This window comes from Channa argus, chromosome 16, assembly GCF_033026475.1.
Source record: "Channa argus isolate prfri chromosome 16, Channa argus male v1.0, whole genome shotgun sequence".
In the NCBI taxonomy this organism is placed as follows: Eukaryota; Metazoa; Chordata; class Actinopteri; order Anabantiformes; family Channidae; genus Channa; species Channa argus.
Window position 1 is genome coordinate 16,129,893 of NC_090212.1, and position 24,116 is coordinate 16,154,008.

At 40.0% G+C, this 24,116-nt stretch overlaps 1 protein-coding gene across 3 annotated transcripts in view; it reads left to right on the top strand.

Annotated features, from left to right (window-relative positions):
• Positions 1-22,216, top strand: part of grin3ba (glutamate receptor, ionotropic, N-methyl-D-aspartate 3Ba) — a 64,252-nt gene extending 42,036 nt beyond the window's left edge. Inside the window, exons 6-13 of one of the 3 annotated variants that reach the window (XR_010910991.1) lie at positions 2,275-2,421; positions 2,725-2,870; positions 6,215-6,330; positions 14,786-14,937; positions 15,958-16,122; positions 16,920-17,023; positions 17,241-17,308; positions 18,103-18,170. Coding sequence is in view for 2 of the 3 variants with exons in the window: in XM_067479009.1 (XP_067335110.1) it covers positions 2,275-2,421; positions 2,725-2,870; positions 6,215-6,330; positions 14,786-14,937; positions 15,958-16,122; positions 17,241-17,308; positions 18,103-19,081 (1,773 nt within the window). In the remaining variant the exon portion in view is untranslated. Of the gene's footprint in view, positions 1-2,274; positions 2,422-2,724; positions 2,871-6,214; positions 6,331-14,785; positions 14,938-15,957; positions 16,123-16,919; positions 17,024-17,240; positions 17,309-18,102 lie in introns of all 3 variants that reach the window. The other 2 variants (XM_067479009.1, XM_067479007.1) reach the window with 2 other exon arrangements.
• The last annotated feature ends 1,900 nt before the right edge of the window (positions 22,217-24,116 follow it).

Here is a 24,116-nt window from a genome sequence, read left to right on the forward strand (position 1 = left end):
GCTTGGGTTGAATGGAGGCCAAGTGATTAGACAGACCTTCCCATAACTGAAAGGTCACAGGTTTGATCCTTGCAATTGGCAATATGTCAGTTAACAGGTTGTGTTCATTAGCAGCTTTGTGACCTGTTAAAATGTCCTTGAGCAATACTCTGAACCCCTGTGTGCTGGGTCAGAGCCAACTAGTCATGTTTATTAAGGCTACAGCAAAGGCATAGAGCAAGCTAAACCTTAACAGTAGAGTTCAGTTTTAATGAGTTTTAAGCAGTTTGTAAAGTTTTTTTTAAGAAGGTCAGATTGAAAACTCAGCGGCCACTAGCCTACTTTGTACAGTAGGAATTCAGCATTACGTCTGAGGTCAAGAAGTATAAGAAACTATCTACACTCGTTTGTGTTTAAAAGAAAGGAAAGAAAACTTAGTACTTGCACATCCACTTAGTGGTATTTCCCCACTGTGTGACATTTATTCTTGGATCCAGCTCCTTTTTTCACTTAAAACACACACACACACACACAAAGAAACTAACACACAGCCTCTATAACAGGGGACACCTGGTCAGAATAACATCAGCATCAGCATGACAGCATCGCAAGTTACAGACAGGACCATATAATGTGTAATACACAAGGGGAAAAAACCCAAAATAATTAACCCAGAAAAATGAATAAAAGAATGTTAAATAGGCTAAAGATAGAGGAGCATACACAAACAATTGTCAACATTAAAAAAGCTAAAAACAATTAGTAAAGGAAACGTTTACCATTGAATTTTTTGAATTTCCCTCTGCCCACATCTGTTCACACACTACACACAGACAGTAAATATGTCTTATGATGGGAGATTCTGATTTTAAAATGAACTCTAAAATGTTACTCTAAAACTCTTTAAAATGTTAACAAATATACGAGAGAAGCCGGTCTACTGGGGCTTGTTATAAAATAAAAATGCTGTGTCCATAGCATTTTTATCCATATGATATACATATCATATCATTTGAGAGCAGCATACAGTATAAAAAAGCCTCAAAAATTAAGAATTAGTATGAAGGTGGAACTTGGCTAAAATAACAGCCATCGGGTGCATTAAGGCCCATTTTACAAGAATCTCATTTTATAACCAGAGACAGTAAAAACTCAGCCGGATGCCACATTTCCAATAAACTCATGGGGCTAATGTTAGCTTTATTAGCTACCTAACCACCAAATGAGAATCCAGCAACAGCTGTCATTTCAGTTAGAAAAGGTTGACTTCCAAAGGATTGAAATTCGAAGCATGGTGTTGTATATCTCAGTCTGAAATCAAGGACCTGTTATTTCATTAAATACTTATAAATGACTTACCACCTCTGTAGGTCTGCCCCCATTATCATTGGAAACTGCAAATAAAACAGAAAGCTTGACAGGCTCAACGCCAGTAACCGAGGGAACATTCAAAGCATTTACATTAAATACAGTACAGCTTGTAAGCGCAACACTGGACAATTGGAGCGCTCAGGGTGCCCTGATCATTATTTTCAACTGAGCACCACAGTGCAAAAGTTCATGTCTTTCACAATATAATGTTAGTGAAGAATTTATGATTTTTGTGTTCATCCCATTGTGCTTTTCTCTGCTTTCCGTTCACCAACCAATTATGCCAAGAGATCAAAACATTGCAAACACTTTGGCAAGAATGGGTTACAACCTTGTTTGTATTATTAATGCCTCATTAATCCCAAACCTGTAGAGCAGCAGAAATTCATCTCTTTTCTTCTTTTAAGTGGATTTTAATTGGTGGAATAAATAAATGATCACTGTGTTCAGGTGGATTCATTCCCAGACGCAGGCAATTTCATGGCAAGGTATATTTTTGATGTGTCTCACAAACAGTCACACTTTGTTGGAGCTCTTCTCCTGCTCTGTTTTGATTAAACTGATTACAGTCACTCGTGTCTTAAAATTGTTTTTTAGGACAAAGAGGAGGAAGCATTTGAGAGCCCCAGGGGTGTAGCAGGATGGGGGGGCTTTACATTCACCGCCTAAAAGCAGCCTACTCACACTTTCCTTTAACCTCTATCCTTTTGTTTTTTTCCTTGCATACATTTTTATCATCTTACTTAAATTGTCATATGCTTCTGTTTTTTGTCATGACATGACATTTTTAAGTTTTGAGCTTTGATATTTTTAGACTCTCTCATCATCAAAATCTGTTTATTTTTACATGCAAATTATTAAAAGCAAAAGAAAAACGCAGGCAAACTAAAAGAAGTTACATCTGCATACGCATCCACATTTCAGACTCCTAAATGCTGGACAGGCCGCTTGCTGATGAACCTCTGGGCCATCTTCTGCTTACTGGTGCTGTCCAGCTACACCGCCAACCTAGCTGCAGTCATGGTCGGGGAAAAGACCTTTGAGCAGGTCTCAGGAATCCATGATGACAAGGTTAGACTACACACAAGGACACAAACTTGCAACTGCTTGCATGTCAGCACCCCATACACACACTCACACACACGATGCTACATGCTACACAAACTAATCTTACACAAGGACAGACTAATGAGTAAAGAATTATTTGTAAAGGATTATCACCACATCCCTTACTCCTGTGGGGGGTTCAGGGCTAGAGTGAATGTGAAATGAGCCTCTTCATGATATCTAACCCACTCTCATTATCTTCTCCAACACCATCTCCACCCCCCCTTTTCTCCCTCTTGCTCATGGCTTCCTGTGTCACTTCCTCAGCTGCACCATCCCTCCCTGGGCTTTCGTTTTGGGACGGTGAGGGAGAGCAGTGCCGAGGATTACATGAAGAAGAGTTTTCCAGAAATGCACAACTACATGAGACGCTTCAACCAGCCCACCACCCCAGAAGGCGTACAAATGTTAAAGTATGTTAAATGCGTTAATGTATAGTAAAAGGGACATTATCGATACTTACTAAGATACTGTTAGGCCGTAAAAACAAGGCCTTTTCATGTTTATTCTATGCCCTTACTTTGAATGCACACTGTGCTATTGTGTCAATTCTGTCGCACAAAAAACTGTACAATTATGCTGAATATGAGCCTGTGAAATAGAATTCATGTGTGCTTATTCTCTATTATAGAGTGGATTAATGCTAGATATTTTTAAGATGGTAAGCAAATAGTTAAACAGACAAAAACACAGAAACTTAAAAAATGGAATAGTAAAAAATAGGACAAAGCCTTGGTTCTGTGCACATTCTGTGAATAAACAGGCATTTTTTATTTTTTTTTATTCAGCGTCTGTGTTCCAGCTCCAGAATGTCACCTGATGATATCATCCAAATACATTCTTATTTTCTATGTTGGGGAAGCCGTTTGATTTCATTCCTACAGTATGGCTTTGCTACTCTGAATCACAGGGACATGTACCTTCATTTAAGTTCTGCTTTAGGGTAGATTTCTGCTTTGATTCTTATTCCACCAGTTGGTGGATGTTTTCTATTATAGTAAACATGCTGCTTGCTTTTGCGTCTGACAGAGATGCAATCCAATACTCATCACTTTGAGACCTGCATACATTTACACCATGCATTAGAATCAGCTTTTTCCCCATCCAGAGAAATTACATTTTAGCACGAGCAGTGAGTGAGGTGAGGGCATATGAATTACATAAATGTCATAAACAAAGTCCTTGCCATTTATGAGAGGATTTTTTTTTTAATCAAGTGTTGAATGTAGCAGCGAATGAGGGTCAGGGACAGATTGATGTAATGAGGGCAGAGGACGATTGGTTGAGCTGGATGTTGAATGGGGAATGTGAGCAGATGTGATGAGATGAATGTGTACCGAAATTATAATTTTATATAAAATAAGTTCTATAGTGCATTGAAAAAGAACATACAGTGCAATACAATTTTAGGGAACTAAAGAAGGAATGAAAACATTTTTTTTAAAAACAGTCACAATACTCATAGTCTGAATGAGGCAGGTATTAGATCTAGTTGAAGTATGTCCCAGCTCTGTGACACATAATTAAATATTGCTTCTTTGGGGTGGGGGAAACAGTTCACTGGAGAATGTTTACATGCACACCGGTATGAATTTTTGATGTTGATCTTATCCTGGTTTTGATCATCCTGAAGACACGATGTTTACTTGATACATATAACCTGGTTTTTCATCTCCCTGTATACTTAATTATGTGAACACATGGTCTCTATTCCACATGTAGCAAATTTCCTCAGCAGTTATGGATACACCCACTCTGCTGCCTGTAATTATTTGCTGGTTTTCTCCATCAGACTGCCAGTAATAGAAGACAGAGTAAAAAAACCTTTACCCTTCACATTAGTGGTGTCAGGCTGCTTTGCCCATGTGAATTATCACTACATTCATTTTTGTGCATAACTAGTAAGGACCTACCCAAGTTTCTGAACTCGTGATTAGATATTGACATGAACAAGCACTGGGATAGTCCAAAAGCCCCATCAAAATCAGGTATTTCATTCTTTCTTATTTGCAAATTGTACATTAGCTGCACAGCCCAGAATGTAGATAAAATGGGCCAAAGTTTTATAATATTCTATAATACTGGATTATTACTGATGCCTTTATGTGTGTGAGGCAGTTTATTGGTACAGGTGGTTAAAGTGGAAGAAATGTTAACAATTTTGCAGCAATTTAATTAAGAACAATCATATTTTAGAAGCTCATCATGTTGTACTAAAGCTGACAAAAATATATATGATAACCAAAGGTACATGAAAATGCAGTTTAATGAAATGGAAATACTTAAATAAAGGATAAGTACTTTCAAGTACAGTACTTGAGCAAATGTAATTAGTTACATTCCATTACTGAAATTTAAACCCTCTACATGAATGAGAAAAAATATGGTAACTTTAGCTTACCTGGGTATGGATACAGACATATTGTATGACACAGAGCAAACACGCTCAAAGCCACGACCACATTCACATCTCAGACAAGGCCTACTCCATAGAGCACCAGCAGAGATGCAGAGATATAGTGCATGTGCTGACTCCGTGATACAAATGGGTAGATACAAAGGGCTTGCTCAGAGAAAGAGGATGAGAACAGGGAAGATGAAGGCAGCGTTTGTTTGCGAGTGAGGCAAAGCAGAAATGGAAGTCACAGCAGTGCAGAGAAAGGGGGTTAGGCAGTAAAATACTGCGCTGGCAGAACTACTGACCCCAATACTGCACTCAAATCTTAGAGGGAAAAAAGAGACTTTTCTGAGAGAGAATGCCAAGGGCTACACATGCAGCTGCACAAAAATGTACATTAGATGAGTAAATAAACCACCTAATAATGCCTAATGGCACATACACACAGGCTCACCATTTACCTACAGTGCACACTATTATGCCTACACAGATGTGCCTATACACACACACACACACACACAGACACACTCACACACACACACACACACACACACAGCTCTTATTCCAGGTAGACATTGCATAACTTCTGACCCTCGTGAGTCCCAGAAGTCTCTATCCTCTCTCTTCTCCCTGTGCATCACATTTGACAGGTGGAGACAGAGAAAAAAAAACTCACTTTCCTGCTTTGCCAGCACAGCAAAGACTTTGTAAAGTCAACCTTTTGTTTAGCAGTGAATGTCCTGAATAATAAGAAGTTTCAGGTAATTTGATCAGTCTGGTCTAATTTTCCCATTAGACTGACTGTGTGTGCGTGCGCATTTTCCAATACGTGCATTCATGCTCATTCATCTGTCTGCCATTGAGTTTGGTGTACGTGTATTTGTGTGTGCAGCTACGTATGTGTAAGTGAGAGTTCGTGTGTAGATTTGGATTTCTAGGCACGCAATTTAACCAAAGTGTAGCTTGTCTTTTTTAGTTTCCAGTGTGTTGGCTTTAATTAGAGGAAGGGTCTATAATTAGGGGTCAATCAGGGTCAATTGGATCGATATTGGCAGAGTAGGAAAGTCTTCAACAGTGTGTATAATGTCTTATCGGTCCACCACAGAGGCTGTTGGTTTAGGTAATGATGTATGTGTTTACCCAGTGTATCAGAATGCAATTAATCTTATCCTCTGTATAAATGACAAAGTGGGATGACAGGCCCAAATACAGGTTTCCTGTGCCAATCTGGAGACTCTGAAAAAGTTTGAGAGAGAGCAAATGTGGTGTACAGGTCCTCAAAAGTTGTCTTCAATTAATGCTTCTCTCACTTTTGTTTGTGTGTGTGTGTGTGTATGTGTGTGTGTGTTGGTGGTGAAGGACAGATCCTCCTACCCTGGATGCATTCATCATGGACAAAGCCCTTTTGGACTTTGAGGTCTCTATCGATGCAGACTGCAAACTGCTCACTGTGGGGAAGCCGTTTGCCATTGAAGGTACACACACAAACACACATTATTTTTTAACACTTTTGAAGACATTGTATTGACTTACAGTCATTCCCTGGAGGCATACTGTATAGAATAAAAACATCTTAAAAGTCAGCAGGATTCTTGCTCCACACGCAGAAACGGTCCTTATCACTTTTATGTTATGTGGCTTTAACATTTTGTGTCCTTGTTTTAATAAACTGTCCAGTCTACTTTCCGTCTGTAAAGTAACTGAAAAAGTAATTTGAAAAGTGCTAAATAACATTCGGTTTGTTCAGTCCAACTTAAGCTTAAAGTATAAATCAGACCTCTATTCCGAACATCACCTAAAACCTAGTTAATAATATTCTAAATAAAATTGTCTTTGTATACTTTATTCCTATTAAATGACTTTATGAAAGGTCACAAACATACACATCTATATAAATAGATAACATATGATGCACACACAATCACGTATTATTAACAACAATGTCAGATCACAAGACTTTGGACTCAACTCACACAGATCAGGCTAACTGCAACAGAGTCGGGAAGCAAACAGACAAATCTACTGTCAGCCGAAAAGCAGCTAATAACCCACGCAGGGGGCTGCTGCCTGAATTCATTTGAACAGTAAGTGTATGAGCACTGGTGGTTATGTGCATCCTGGTGTGTTTAATGTGCATGTGTTCTGGTGCTATTCTTTAAAGAAATTGTTTTCCTTCTAGACTTTTAGAGGGAGGATATTTTTCTAAAGTAATGTTCGTGCTTTTTCGTCCATCTGAAAATCACCACATGAAACATGTCAAGCAAAGAAAAGGCACAAAATAGAGCCAAGAAGCTTGCAATACTTTTTACACTGCTCTTCGTGGTTTTTTTGTGTGTGTGTGCGTGTGAGTGAGTGTGCAAGGGTGAAGACAAACAAAAGAAAAAAGGAAGTATACAAAAAGAAATATATAAAAAGTAATAAATAACTTTAAATAAATAAATCATTATTACTACTATTATTGTTGCCACTATCATCACAGTCACCGCTGTTATTAATGACAATAGTTAATGATAAATTTAAATGGATTTTTGGAGATGAGTGTGATCTTGGCCCCAGGTGTCAGGGCTAGATAGAAATTAATTAGGAATGGGTCCCAGAAATCTTTTTAGTCCTCTCGTGAGTAAATGTCACTTTTGGGGATTTGCAAAGACATTGTATTCTTGCCAATAGTTAGACAAATGAGAAGAAGGTTTTGATATTTATTTGTGAGATGGTTGGCTTCTGTTTGTGTGTGAGCAAACAGAGGGATGGAGAAGGAGGGATGTTACAGCTTAAGATAGTGGAGATTTGTGACTCAGGGGAAGTGAACTGGTGTGCGGACCCAAGTATCATTAAAGTATTTGTCAGTGCTACTGTACCTGAAGTGCATTGTGAACAGGTGTCTAGTGTCAGTTATGCCCATTTTAAACATTTTTCCTTGAGTTCTATGAATTATCTTACAACCTTGAAAATTTGGATCGCTGGTCATAGAACAGCGAAATAGTAAGACTGCAAAAGACATTTTAAATGTTGCAGTCCTAAGTCCTACGGTTATAATATTCTACAAGCACTGAAATTAAGTCCTCAATTTAGACAAACATAACTGCAGCTTACATACGTCAACATTGTTTTTGTGTGTTAGTCAATAAATCAGAATGTCATTACGGTTTCATTTGGTCTTGAGCTATTTAGGCTTTGGTTACGAAACTATTGACATCCACTGTTTGTTCAAAAGTTTTATTAGCATCTGGTGAACTGTTCATTGATGTGAATAAAGGATCTAGTTGTCTGCTTTCCGAATGTGACTTTGAAGTGAAGTTTCCACTGACAGAACACATTAATTGGATGTATGACGTATTTAACCTTTAACCTAAACTCAGCTTAGCTCCGAGCAGGTAGAGTACTACATATTACACGTACAGAATTAGCATATGCTCGTGCCTGCTCACTGGTTTTTTTCTCTGCTGTGAAACATGCAAACAGAATAACAGGCAGTAAATAGATAGTAGTAAAGCTCCCATATGGGACCAAACACTAACTTTGAAACAATTTCTTTGTCAATCAAAGCGTAGCCTCCGAAAGACCTCACTCCCACGTTCCCTACTCACTGTACAAGACTTGTTCACAGGAGATTATATAGCGCTTTCTTCAGTGCATAAGACAAGATGTGCCAAGAGACTTCCCTGTGGCATTACTCATGATTGTGAGGATGAGAAAGCAGGTCTCATTGGTATGTAGAGCTGGTCAGTGTGATGACTGCTTGATTTATTGTCTACATGAAAAAGCAAGCGAAGAATCTACACTGCTTTTGGTAGCTATTCACCCCTGCAGCCTGGTTGAGGATGCATAGGATGGGAGCGAATAACTCAATAAGTCTGAATGGTAGAAAGAGCAGGAAATGGTCCAGACAGGAAATGGGAAGGAGGAATAACAGAGGAGGGAGGAGATGAAAAAAAAAGGTAAGAGAAAGAACAATAAAGGTAACAAAAGGCATGGCCAGTGGGAGGGGGCGAGCGAGGTGGGAGTTGAGCACAAGAAGGAGATAGAGGGCTTTCATTTGGCCACTGCCAGTTTGCGCCTTTCTGCACAGCGAGTGATAAAAGAGCCAGCCAACATAGTCCCCTAATCAAGACAAACCGTCACCACAAGCCGATGGTGTGAGGAAGAAGGGGAGGGGGGGCAAGAGGGAAAGAGAGAGATAGGATAGAGAAGGAAAGAGACAGTTGTTTGGTCCATATGATGATGCGGTCAGGATTTATAGAGGGGATTGTGGTCAGGAAATACAGAGGGATGGAGGAATTGAAACTGTGAAGTCGCTGCAGGCAAGGTGCTCTGCTGAAATCTTAAGGATACTTAAAAGAGAGATGTGGGGGTGTCGCTGTGCGTCTGTTTCCACTGAGTGCCGTTGGGAGATGTTTACGACAGCCCAGACACACCCCATTAATAATAATGCCAGTGAACACGCAGTCACTCACTGCTTGTTTGTATGTGTGTGTATATTTGTCCCTCTGTGCATAAGTGGCACACTCAAGCTTAGCCAAGCACGTCTGAAGATCAAAATGAGGCTGGCAGAAGATTTTGTTGCCGGGGTGAGACTGCTGTTGGTCGGGCAGCTCACGTCTTACAGCCGTGATGTAAGGTCGCCTTTGTCTGCGAGTTTATGTGCGGAAATGTGCAAATGAGAATTTGATTCCAAAGCAAGATAGCACACATAACAAAAACCCACACACACATGTGTACATTCTTATACAAAAAGATAAGTAAAACAAATTATGAAGAGATGAAATTATTCACCATAAATACCCTATATTTACTCACATTTTCTACTCACAGCATTTCAATTATGATTATGCCTTATATGAAAGTAAACTGCATGATTTGACTTTAAGACAGTTGGTAATAAAAAATGTAACACAGGGCTTCCAGAAATTTTAAAGGATGTCATTTTACTATCATCTGCAATTAAATGTACAATAAATAAGTGATATCCATACCAAGGCTGGAAATTTTGATCAAAATATCAATAAAAATATGTACTGTACAGCAACAATAGTTACAACAAGTAGCGATAGCAACAGAATCATTTTTTATATTTGTATGCACTTCGTATGCTAATTAGAACAAACATATGTCACAGTCCCATTTGTGATTTGATTGTTTCATGATTATAAGCTTTCAGACTCTGGGATACAGTAGGTGGGAGCTATGGCAAAGTGTGAGCCAAGGTTTGTAAGTTGGCATGGGACTGATTAGGTGATGCTTAACCAAAGACTGATTTAGAGAAAGGTGGCAAAGATGCCAGCTAGTAGAAAAGATGGACCAAGGCCTCCTTGGCATTTTAATTTAGGACTAGGGACTCAAGTCTCCAGTCTTCTTCAGTCTTCGTCCAGTAAAAGATTTTTGTACTTTGAGTTATATATTTCTGTTGAATAAAATGAACTGAACAAACGTGCAGGAGTCAAAAGGGAACCGAGGAGCCCAGAGGGGAACCCCATCACTAGTGTAACACAGAGTGGACTAAATTGGACCAGCACTCGCACTGTGAGAAAGTCCTGAATTTTGTGAGGCATCCATCACCCTAATCTGCCTCCTGACAAACTTTGCAGTGGCCAATCTGGGCCAATAAGTGACCACCACTGGTGCTATTGACCTACAGGGCGCCGGTGGAAATCAGGCTACTGTTGATCATAGAAGGAGAGAAGAAAGGCGTTTCCATAGGCAGAGAGAGTGTAGGACTGACAGTAGGGTCTTTGAATGTTGGGACTATGACAGGGAAGGTTAGAGAGTCGCTTGACATAATGCAGAGAAGGAAGGTGAATATACTGTGTCAGGAGACCAGGTGGAAAGGTAGCAAGGCTTTAATGGGTTGATGAGTCTGATGCTGGAAATTCAAGGCGTGATGTTCTATGTTGTTAGCGATTATGCCCCACAGGTAGGCTGTGAGTTACAAGAGAAGGAGAAATTCTGGAGTGAGTTAGGTGAAGTTATGCAGAGCATCCCCAGAGGTGAGAGAGTGGTGAATGGTTGATTTTAATGGGCATGTTGGTGAAGGAAACAGAGGTTGTGAGAATGTGATAGGCAGGAATGCAGAAGGACACATGGTGGTAGACTTTGCAGAGAGGGTGAAGTGAATATAGTGTTTACTTTCTTCCAAAAGAGGCAGGAACATAGGGTGACATATAAGAGCTGGAGGTAGCAGAGCTTAAGATGTTGAGGTTCTCTTTGGGAGTGACGAGGATGGACAGGATCAGGAGTGAGGACATCAGAGGGACAGCTCATGTTAGATGTTTGAGAGATAAAGTCAGAGAGGCCAGATTGAGGTGGTTTTAGAGGAGAAACTGTGACTGAGTTTGGAGCTGCAAGGCAGGAGGTCTAGAGGAAGAGCAAAGAGGAGATTTATGGATGTAGTGAGGGAGGACATGAAGTTAGTTGGTGTGAGAGAAGAGGATGCAGAGGATAGAGTTAGATGGAGGCACATGATTCACTGTGGCGACACCTGAAAGGAAACAGCCCCAAGGAAAAGAAGAAGTGTGTTTAAATTTCCGGAAGGTGTAGATAGAGACAGACAGATTGATACTGGACTTTATTAATCCCAAGAAGAAATTCTGGTATAGTGGTGACTGTGACACGTATCACAAAAATAATAACCCTAACCTTATCATATTAACTGTGACACATTTAAAGTATGAAGTATATCTTCCACCTGCATACTGTATGGCCCTGCTTTATCACATATCACCACAATCAGCACCAAATTCTTTGCAAGGTTTGTAACTTGCCTCATTTAAACTACGAGCAAAGTTAAAAGTATGTAAAGCATCAAAAAGCAAACTTGAATAACAAAAATTCAAACAGAAAATCCCAAATTTCTGGTCACAATGTTATATAATAATGTTTTAGAAATATAGCGCAAAAACAATAATAAAATATCAAAATGACTATAATTGTAAAATAGTCTTGCAAAATATTCTTGAACTGTTTTCAAAATGATGTAAACCTCTATACTGGAGAGTACGTGATCTGCACAGGTGTATCTGTGAGTGAGTCGTGGTGTGGGGGATTTGAGTGACAGCTTAGGGACTGAGGCCCGTGATTGAAAATGCGAATGTCTGCAGGGGAAAAGAATCAAAACAAATGACAAGTGGCTGCCCACTTGTATTTCACTATTTGAATGAGTGCTCTAAAGAAACCTGAATGGAGATAGGCTGATGACAGAAAAATGCTGTCTGCTGAAAAAAACAAGCGCAGGGAGACCTACTGAAACAAAGCAGTGAATTTGGGAGAGGAGCCAGGAGATAAAGAGAAGAATGGAGTGAGGCAGAAATTAAAGGAAAGTGAAGGGATGACAGAGATAAGGAGTGCACTAACTGAGGACGAGGACAGCGGCAATGGTGGGAGAGAGATGACCTCGGACTGGGAAAGAGTCGGGATAAGAAGGGTGGACTAAGGGCGAGGAGAGGAAGAAAATGAGGAGAGGAGGGAGGTGAAGCACAAAGGGAAGTAGGCTTAGACAGTCTGTGTCATCTACAAAGCAGTGTGTGACAGTTACATGAACCGTCGCCCGTCAGGCGCAGGCGCCTTGACAACTAACACCTGCCAGGTCTGACACAATCACACACACAAAGCGCTGTTGGCATGACTGTATCTTAGCCCGCGGTACAGATGAAATGAAACCAAACCCCAGGAGGTCTGAGGTGGGTCCAAGTGGGTCTTTTGATTTCAAGCCGAGGGACACATTTGTTTTATTTTGTACCTGATGAAGTGCACAGGTACGAATTCAAAGCCTTGGCAGCACTGGGCACATTTTTCCTGTGGCTTTTAACGTGTGTAGCGCTACGTGAATGTGCCACCATGGAAATTAAAGCAATTAACAGTTGTAGAAAAAGAAAATCTTTAAGTCAATTAAAACTGTTGTAAAAATGTTATTGCAGTAAATGGTGAATATTTTATTGCCATCTTATCTCATTATTCTCCCCTCTACTTTTTAAATAAGCTTTTATAGGAAGAGATTAAAAAAGTTGATACCAATCAAGCAAAGCTGATGTTGTTTCTACAAGTCAAGCACTGTGCTGTAGTAATGCGTTGCATTATTCCTGTATAAGTAAAATCTCTGAAATTATTTAATCCATATCTTTGACACCTGGAACTTTAAAGTTTGATTGTATTTTCTCTACAGGGTAATTGCAAAAGTCAATTGCATGTAATGAAGCAAATTTGCAGCTAATAATTTGTAGAGAATGTTCTCTAGCAAATAATCAAGTATAGCAGGTATAAATGAAATATAGCACAACAATACCTCAAAACCATGGTTGGTACTTTTATCAGTTTAAGCTGATTTTCTGTAAAACCAGTACAAATGTATGTTTGATCTTGCAAGTGCAGCTGCATCAGCCAACTACGTTTAAACAGTAAACGCAAAGCCATCAGGAGAACAATATTCACAGGAGATACACTGCCGACCACAGTACTGTCGGTCCGTGCGAAGTGAGCGCGGATCATCTTACGCTAACTGCTTCAAAAGTGATGGGTTTGGTGATGAGGGCAGGGCAGGTCAGAGGCAAGAGATCCAATTAATTCTGATACTTTATGTGTGTGTATGTGTGTGTGTTTGATTTTTGTAGAGTCTCTTAAAATGTTCGATTATTTTATTTTTTTAAGCATGTTTCATAAAACTGCCAATGAAAAATAGAATAAAATATATATTACAAGTTGATGGCTGAAGTGTCATGTACTGCCATTTTTAATATTCTTCAGACAAGCTTCAGGGGACCCTGTCGGAGAACAGTGACTGAAATTAAGTTAAGTCTAACCAAATTAAAATAACAAAGCACATCAGTCGCATTAATTGAGGATGGCAAGGAAGGAAGTGTAGCGTACCGGTGAGAAAAGAATAATAAAAGTCCTCTTTATGGCAGGCTGCATAACATAAAAAACATAACTTTGACACCTCGACATCTAAATCTTGAGTTACGCCCCAAAGCTGAATCAAAGGTCCACAGGGTGGTGTGGGACCACCTGCTCGCACATATTTTCATTTATATATATGAGATTTACAATGCATTAATAAATTGTCACGGCTGAGCATAGCCATGAGACTGTAACAAAAGGAAATTTAACTGTCTGTAAGGAGCTCAGTCAGGTGAAACATAAGCACATTTCCAGCCCATCCGCTGCAAAGAGTCTAGAGAGTGGAGTCAGAGCTGATCCCTCTCCAACCTATAAGCTGGGATCAGGCAGTGTGATATTAGTCTAGAAATGCCCTGACCTGACAGATGTAGGGGGACCAGGAATGGAAATAAGTATCATGTATAATGTTGTACTTTCTCCCAAGCCTCATAAGGCTCACAATTACTATGATGTCTGAACGTGTTTGTCTTCTCACACCTAGTTTGCAGCCTGTGCATCATACACCTATGAATAATGAGTATGATCAGTCACCATCATGTTTCCTTATACTAGACGTTTGTCCACTCCCCATTATTTTGTCTTACAAGTCCTTTCCAGCTTCGATACCAGGTCTGACACAAACATCATCTAATGTGATCCGGGCATAACCTGCTGTGCTGTCGCAAGCAGCTTCTCAGACAAGGTCTTTAAAAATGGAAAGTGAGAGAGGGAGGAACGGATTTACCAAGACTTGATCCCTGACATTATATGTACTCTACCACAATGGATGCCTCCAGTGGTTTGATGCTTTTGTTTCTTTACACCAACAGATCAATGTGTTTGCGCTGTACTTGTCAGAAAACATGGTTGATTCTGATTCCAACTGAAGCCTCTAAACCCATAAATTTCATTTTTTCCAGAAGGCATCTGCCCTTTGGCTAACTGCAACTGTCTGACTGTGGCTTCCTACACAGAAACACCAATTATTCGCTTCCTCAGGCATAGCTGTTCCCAGCCTGGTCACTTATAGCTTATGCATTTATTTCTGTGTGTTTCCTCTTTCAGGCTACGGTATAGGCCTACCCCAGGGCTCCCCACTGACCCGTAATGTGTCCGAGTTCGTAAGTCGCTACAAGTCTGACGGCTTTATGGACATGCTACATGACAAATGGTATAAGGTTGTGCCCTGTGGGAAGCGAGTCTTTGCGGTCACTGAGGTAAGTCATCATCGGTGTGAGGGTGGTCATTTTGTGTGTTTTGTGTGTAAAGGAAAACCTCCTGGCAGTGTACTCCTATAAATGAGTCTCCCTTTGGGACACAGACAGGATTGTCTGCCAGCTCTAAGCACACAGACACCGACAGTCACATACTCAGATAAAGACAAACACATAACCTTGGGTCCGACCTTACCAGACTTACAGTACTTTCTAGCTGTAGATACTTATTTGTGCCTTGTGTGCAAAGGAGTACTTTCAGTTCTCATCCCCCCCCCCCCACCCCCCCCCCACTCCCTTTTCCTTTCACTATTTTTAAAAGAAGTGGGAATCTCTAGACAGTGTCTGTATGTCTTTTGAACATAATACTCCCTTTGGCCATCCCTTTTAAATCCAACTTCAAAGTTGAATCACATTATAGAAACAGACACAATTACACTGTTGTAGGCTTCATTTATAAACAAAATGGAAACCTTAACTTCACCCTCCACCACCAAGTCGTTGCTATTCATCCCATTGGAAGCCTAGAAAGAGGGCTACTTTCTAAGTATGTGGCCGATCCTGCCCTCTGGATTGGGAGCAAAAGGAGGTCTGTGTTGTCGCTGATGGATTGGTTGAGTCAGCATGGAGCTAATTGCCATCAGAAGCAGAGTAGAAATGAGCTGGGTAAGAGAAAACTTCACCTCTGCCTCTTCTACTTCCTCTAGGCCAGTGAAAGCCTCACAAAAGACATTATATTAAAGAGAATCCGGTTAAACTAAGTGGGAACAAACTGCTCTTCAATTAACCGCCGCCACTTTTCTCCCTCTCTTGCGTCTCCACATCCTTTTTTACCCAAACATGTATTTTACACTGTTGCCTTCTTGCACAGACAAATTAGGTATACATCAGCAAAATATCAATTGCATATTCACAAAAAGTGGTAATTATAAAGATATAAATAATCGAGCTCTGTATTTTCCTCTCTGTTGGTTTAAGTCTTTACTAATCTGTGTCACCCCCTCTCTCTCCCTCTATCCTCAGACTCTGCAGATGGGGATCCAGCATTTTTCAGGCCTGTTTGTGCTGCTGTGTATGGGGGTGGGGGGAGCCTTGCTGACCTTGGCAGGTGAACACACCTTCTATCACCTGGTCATCCCTCGTCTGCGACGCGCAAACACACTGCAGTATTGGCTGCACACCAGCCAGGTGAGTAAACAAATATGGTGCAGTATGTGTGGTGCCGGTTACATGGGCCACGTCCTCCTCAAAGACGCGAATGCATTCAATCACACATTTAGAAAAATAAATGTACAAAGGCAGACTGTCATCTTCACATTACTCTCAGGTGTCACACACACACCAACATACTGTTGCTGGTGAGACGTCCTCACCCTCTGTAGGCAGCTTGCGCCCTCTACTGTTGGAAGTTCATAACATTTCAGTAAAATTCAATGTAATTCAATCCCATTATTAACTTTAAGGTGTTTACATGTGTTGATTAATGCTACTAAACTTGTTAATTAACTAATTCAAACTTTAATTGTGCTTTAAAAATTAGCATTAACATTAATAGGACATGGCTATATGAAATGGCTCATCATCACAAACTATATTTTACATTTTTATATTGTGAGGCACAGTGCAGATCATTGTATGCACTTCCCATCTCCACTTTCTACTATGCACAAAAAATATTGATATATGCTTCATTTAACATATTTTTTCAGAGCAGTTTTCATTTACGAAAAAAGAAAGCAAAGCAAGTTCATAAATTAAGATCAGTTGGATCTTTTTCTGCAATCAGAGCATTAGATAATTAGTGATGTTTGGTGAATGCTGAGCCACAAATTGGGGTGTTAAAGGTCACATTTTGTTAGCGTTTTGTTACAAAACTCTAGCTATTACCAAATGAGGTGCCACTGGCAATAGCCTTGAGTGAATAATGGAACAAGCAATGTGAATATTGAGACTGCTCACATTTGTTTGCTACATCCCTCTAAAAGGGCAACGACTCCCAGGCTGCTTCTAGCATTCATCACACAACTAGCACAGCTATCTGAGTAGCTGACACCAGCACAATGTGATCCCACCACAGACATCTTTGAAGGTATATACAAAGAAATTATGTATCACAGTTAAAATTTAAAATCTTTTTCTTCATTATTTGTTTTAAATGTTTGATTATCAATCTAACTATATTAGTCACAAGTGTTCTGCACAACTGGATGAAATAACCTTTGTTTTTTCATGTTTTTCAGAGCTGATTAAATGTTAACAGCTATTCTCTCAGCGGTTCTTTAATTCGAATTTCTCTCTAATTGTAGAAAATTCACAGAGCTCTCCACACCACATACGAGGACGTAGGGAAGGAGATGACCGGCTTCAACCAAAAGTAAAGAAGTTGTTTTGTGCATCCACACTAATTGTCCCTTTTCCATTGGACAGAATGAACCAGCTGAACTGCATCGAGATGCTGGTCAGACTGATTACGCTTAGATGAGTTAACACTGCTTATGTCTGGCAAATTGTTTTGCTGATGTATTTATCTGTACGGTCCTTATGAAATAGTCATTTCATGTAAATAGAAACCCTAAAAATTTTTCAAATCGCATGCCACTGGTTGCTAGTGCAACAATGTGCGTTATTTTGCATCCTTTTATGGAACTATTCCTTTATGACAGCTCTTAAAGCAATATTGTGACAAGATAAAAAGTGTTAATCAGTGAGCCTACAGCTCACTGATTAAGCTGTAAGCTGGTAGGCAGTTTTAGTTTAGATATTTCAAGTCTAGTGATTAAGTACCAAGCTTGACAGCTGCTGGCATTAGCTTCATATTTACCATACTGAGTGGTATTGATCTTTTCATTCAGCCCCGGCAAAAAAGCATATTTATAGAACTAATCCATCCGTATTAGAAACAGGTGAATGGAACCCTTGTATTTAGTTCCAAACAACCCAAAAAATCTAAACATTTAAATAAAGCAGCAAGTCTGCACGGGATAATCTTTATTATACCCAAGACCAGTTAGATTTAAAATACACTTATCCCACTTTCATACTAGTAGAGAGTATCTGTAGTGTTTGTATGTACAGGATATAGTTGCATTTGCTCATAAGATGTGTCCCTGTACTGCTGCACAGTATAATATGCTGCATATGTGCCCTTTGCTTCCTTTCTTTTACCAGGCCCTCGACTTGCATCTCAGAGAACTGCACCTTACACAGGAAACAGCATCAGGCTCCTCCCCCATCTCCCCCCACATCCCTCCCTGCTTCCACTACAGCAGGAGACACTACCAACTCATCACCATCCCACGAGCCCAAGGAGAAACGTGTGCACTTTGACCTTGACACTCTCCACAGCTACCGTCTGCGCACACACACCGCCTCAGTGCGTGGCAGGCCAGGGATGGTTGGCCGTCCCGGGCTTGGACTAGGAGGTTTGGGTCTGGGCACCCTGAGGAGTTTTACCTCCGCACCGCAGATTACCCTCCATGCTAATGGGGGCCCTGTCTCGGCACTGGCCTCCTCAGGCTTGGTGCTCTCCCCCATTGGAGGCCAGGCTGCTCAGACCAGCCTGTGGGAGGGCGAGCTCCAGGAGTTGCAGGGGAAGATTGAGACATTCCGCACCCAGCTGAGAGAGGCTTTGGCCAGAAGAGCAGAGATCCAGACCAGCCTGGAGCGACAGAGGAACACACTTGTACGCAGGGATGCCAGTTTTGAGAGGGACAGGGACAGACAGATGATACAAACTATTAACACAGACAGAAGTAGCTCTACTGCTCAGTCCAAACTCCCTGAGAGAGACAGGACCAGCCACCTTCAAACCCTGAATAATCAACAGCCGGGGAGGGCTAACCAATCAGGCGGTCCTGAAACTCTGGAGCAAGGAAGAAGCAGCCAATTAAACACATTAAACAGTTTGGACAGAGGACGAACCAACCAATTATGCGCTATTAATACTTTGACGGGAGAAAGGACTGTCCAATCACGCACTTCCACCAGTTTGGAACGGAGTCGCGTCAACGAACCAGGTGCTGGAAACATGACTGTCCAATCACGGAACACTTCTAGCCTGGACAAACAGAAGGCTAACCTATCACGCACTCTGAACACTTTGGAGAGGACACAAGCCAACCCATCAAGTGTAAGCAGTGGGACTTAATTATCTTAATGAAGCCTCTGATGTGTAAGTTTGCAGAAGGAATAGTTCAGTTACATACCTGTGCGAAGATGGGCTACGTTTGGGGGACGCTTGCTGAAATATTACAATATGTTAACTCACACCATTACTTAATGCAACTTAATAATTTTCACATTATTTCTACACTTGCTTAAAATTACAACTTAAAACCTTTAACTGCAACGCAAGAGGTGACAAAATGTCTGCATCATCCATGACATCATAAATCAGCCATTTAATCTTGTTAAAATGCTAAAGTATTTCTGTTATATTTCATTTTCACAAGAACCACGCCAGACAAATTGGAATGGCAAGTGCTTATTGCGGTTCGTTTGAGGATCCCTGATAACACTCGTCTACGCACAAACAGAAGCCTGTCGGCTGAATAAAATGCTGGTTATTGTCCAGTATTATGGACTAATAAAAAAGGCGAATAATTCAAATGTACCTCTGTGCTACCTGAATGAAGAAATAAAGAAATACAACTCAAGAATGAGTAGCACAGTCATGAAACAATTAGAACTAACTTTATAAACCCATAAAAAGCCTTTTTCGGGCCATTTTTAAAGCCCACCCTTCTCCCCTCCAAGAACGTGCAAAAGGTTTCCCTAAAGGAGGCTTTGAGATGGTAATTTTCTGCTGTGATTTAATAGGTTCTGTATAAAAAAAGGGGTCAGACAGGCCCCTTTTTGTGAAAATGCCTATTAATGAAACAATGTTTTACTGTTAAACTGTACTTTTAGAGAAATGTTGAAGCATTTGGTCACAAACACACCGTTGTGCCTGCTGTAAAATTATTTTTCGTATTTCATGTGATTTGAACTTTTCTCCACGTTACCTGTTAGCGTGTCTGAGTCAAACTTGCGACCTGTCCAGGCTGTTCCCCGCCTCTCACCCAATGACAGCTGGGATAGGCTTAGCTCCCCCGACATGATAAGCTATTACAGATAATGGATGAATGATACTGTGCGACATTAGAGATTAGACATATAGTTAGTCAAAACGTGCATTTGGAAAATTTTCAAATGGCCATTAGTGTGGTCGTTTCACCCACACTAAAAGTCACACTCAGAGACTAAAAGTCTCATCTCAATAACTGCTTATTCAGTTTATACTTTATGAAAATGTGTATTGCGTGAGTCCCAACTTTATAAAAGTGACCACTGCATTACCCCTTTGACTAAAACTAGTTTTTCCCTTAATAAACTCAGCTGACCCCTCCCATTACTTGTAATATTAATATTTAATGTGTCTCCATCTGCAGCAGCATGGGTCATTGTCGTCCATTTGGGTTGTTATCAGTGTGAAAATTGTTTCCATTTGCTACAGTTGCAGCCTAAATAGCATTTAGATGAATTGGTGGGTTACATACTTCAGACTGGTCATTCAACAGGTAAACATTGTGTTTATATGGAGAACAAAATTACAATCTCAAAGTCTTTTCACAGCACTTTTATTATCTGATCAATCCAAATCAAGAACAGCTCTAAATACGTATTTATCTGCTTGGAGTGTGCAAACAAAAGTCATAAATTTGCAATAAATTTGCCTAATGTTGTTATTATTGAAGTAACCCAACATTACATTTGTGGCAACAGTGTCTGTAATGCGCATGAATCAACACAGCAAGAAAGATTTTAAATGACTCACTAAAACAGTTATTTCCATTCAGAGCATATTTTCTACGTTTTACTAAAATGTAAAGCAGGTTTTAATGCTTTGTGTCCATAATTGTATAGGCAGACAGGCGTTGGCTGCTTTAGGACACTCGTTCAGTAATTCATTCAGCCACCAGAGGGAGCTGCATTCTTGCTTACCGTGTCTATGGAGGTTGCAGTGTGTGTGCGTGTGCGTGCGTGCGTGCGTGTGTGTGTAATGAGGTTTTGTTAAGCAAAATCTCAAATAATTAAAACTAAGCAATTGACCTGTGAAGAAACGGTGGCAAATAGAAGCTGTTCTTCTCATGCAGCTTCAGAGAATCTGGGGAAATAAGGCCTTTATAAAATGTCTCCAGCACTACAGTATATAATGGAACATCACTAACTGTATGGAGACAGCCTTGTGTGAGTCTCTGAACCCTTGTGGCAGAGATGACACCGGGCCACAGGTCCAACATGCAGACACTAATATTACTTAAAATCTTATGATGGTACTGATGTACATTTAAACATTTCAAACTTTGCTGTGGTGTGAAGTGGTTGTGTTTACATGCCATGGTGTCTAAGGAAACAAGTATTTTAGGACTTTATTGAGGAAGAGGTTGTGGTGCTTGATATTTAAAGAAACTACTTTAAATTTACCCCTTATAAAAACTGTATCAGCATATTATTGAATTTTATCATAAATGACCATTCTCATTGTTTTGAAATAAACATTTATATACTTATGTACTTGCATCTTCTCTCCTATTTTAAGTGTAATCTATTTTAAAAGGACAGCAGAGAGTCTAATGGTTTACAAATACACAATAAGTGAACACTTAACACTAATATTGTTTAAGTCGCTTTGATAAATTGGAGCCCCACCAAAGTCATTTATAATCCATTAATCTAATCATTTATTTGCCTGCATGTATGCTCTTTAAATAAAGAGTTTTTTGTGTTTTTTTAAAGTGCCTTAGGCCACTTTTTACAACGAAACCTAAAATGCGGTATCAGAAAACATTAAGGGCCCATTAAAATACAGCTTAGTCAGCCACACACAAGCACAGTCATTCCAACTTCTCAGTTGATAAGGGTGCAAAACTAAGTGTCAGTGCTAGTTTTTATCCTGTGCTCTTTGATTGGCAATGGATGTGAGATCCTGTTAACACATTAAGAGGTTCTTAAGGGAATGTGATTTTGCTAAAAAAAAAGTAGATTAAAAACTAGAGAAAGTATCTAAATATCTGGTTCTGGTTTGTTGCTCATGTATTTGTAAATCCCACCTTGTTGCTAGTCTTTCTTTTCCTGTGGCAATTCTCCCCTCACCTGTTACTTGTTATAATTATAATTATTGCTCACCCACTATAAAAATGTGAACATGTGCTACTGCTCTGTTCAGCACTTATTATGATCACAGGGGGCTTGAACATCTGTACTTTATCTTTATGTCATGTTTTTTGCAGGACTTAATTTGTGTTTGTATTGATATTCCAATAGCTATGTCTGGCACTGGGATAAACAAAGCAGTTGAGTTACACTTGCCATTCCTGCTTTTTAGTTTCTTCCTGCTCTCCTGAGTCTTGAGTAGAAAAACTAAATCTCTAGGATCTGAGTAATATGTTGTTCACTACTTCTAGTAAGAAGAGTGAGAAGTTAAACTCTGGTAATGTTAGGGAAAAGACCGGGGATGAACAGTTTGACAAAATGGGATTATAGTCAAATATCGCTGCAAATTAAAATTCACGGAGCAAACTGAACTGCATGTGTTTAAAAATTTACATTTTTGAAGGAGTAAACTTCCACCCACTAAAGCTTCCACTATAAAGTGTTGATACATAGCATAGAAGCAACTGATTTAAGAGGCACTTTAGGGACATTGTAATGATTTTCTTGTCAAAAAGTAAAAAAAAAAAACACAAAACTTAAATACACTGCAGGAGCCTCACATGTTGACTTGTATGCAGTAGCCACAAACCCAGACAGTGAAGCGAGAGAAACAGGTGGAACAATCTAGATGCTGAATTCGTCCAGACTCAGATCTCATTCTAGTGTGGACAAACCAAATCAGATTTTTGCAAATTAGGCAACTACTGTAGAAACAGCCAGAGCAAATTAAAGTTTTTTTTTTCCCCTGCATCTCACCTTTATGTGCATGTGCATATTGCCTGTCATCATCAATCAGTGTAAGCATCTCATAGTATGCTAAAAATAAACACGCGGGCGAGCAACAGAAGAGACGTAGGTGGAGAGAGAAATGTGGACATTTCAGTTTGGGAAACTTCTGTACAAACCAAACTGGAAAAATCTGTCCAAGCACTTTTTGAAGATATCATGCACATTGTTATTATTGTACACACATATGGGCTCAAATGTCTTTTAAATGTGCAAATGCGCATCTGTGTTGGACTGCTAAGGTGTTTTCATTTGAGCTGGATACGTGTCACTCACAAACATGCATCACATGCTTGAACTTTCAACGTCGGACAAAAAAAAAAAAAAACAATCTGAAGTGAACATTAAGGTCTGCAATGTGATAGCAGCCTAAGAAAAGCCAGTGTTCCTGAGGTGTAAGCACCACTCCACATCAGGGGAGCTTGTCATGTAATGACAGCTTTCAGCCACACAGTGGCACTTGAACCTGTACTTAAGTGGATGGATTTAGAGTGGATTGGTGATACCTGCAGAGAATTGCTTGACATTATGGGTGTTTTGCCGAGAGAGCAATGGGGACGTGCATTAATTCCCAATAATTGTGTGAAAAAATAACTCTGTATGCATGATCGAGTGGAGGCTGTGTACATCTGCCGTTCAGCCACACTTCAGTCACCCCGTAATGTGGCGGCCTAGATAACGTGGCAGAGCAAACAATTGTTACACATCTAATCTGTATCGATTGCATTTCATATTACAGGAGAATGTTTTCTTGACCACATAATCATAGTAACATTAATACTCTTTTAAAAAACCATCTACCATCTGACATTAAAAATTGAGGGGGATGTATGGAACATGACACGTAGTGATGGTATTATTGATATTGATAACACAAAATACAATATTTCAGTACAGATGAGAGCTCACAGCATGTGGGATGTTTGAAGAGGATGAGAGGGAGAGAGAGAGAGATGGGAGTAGCAAGTTGATGATTCAGTGCCAGTGCATCAACCAGACTGTACAAAGTGAAGATAATCACAGGGTGATAAAGCCAATCAATCACGCGTTGTGTGCACTTGCACACGGTTGAAGTCTCCTTGTTGTAATAAAATAAACAATGGGCTCTTTGTCCAGAGCAATGTGGCTGCACTGAATGGGTTGTAAAAAAAAAAAAATCAATCTGAATCCAATTGCAGAATTGTGTGGGCTATCAGAGATGG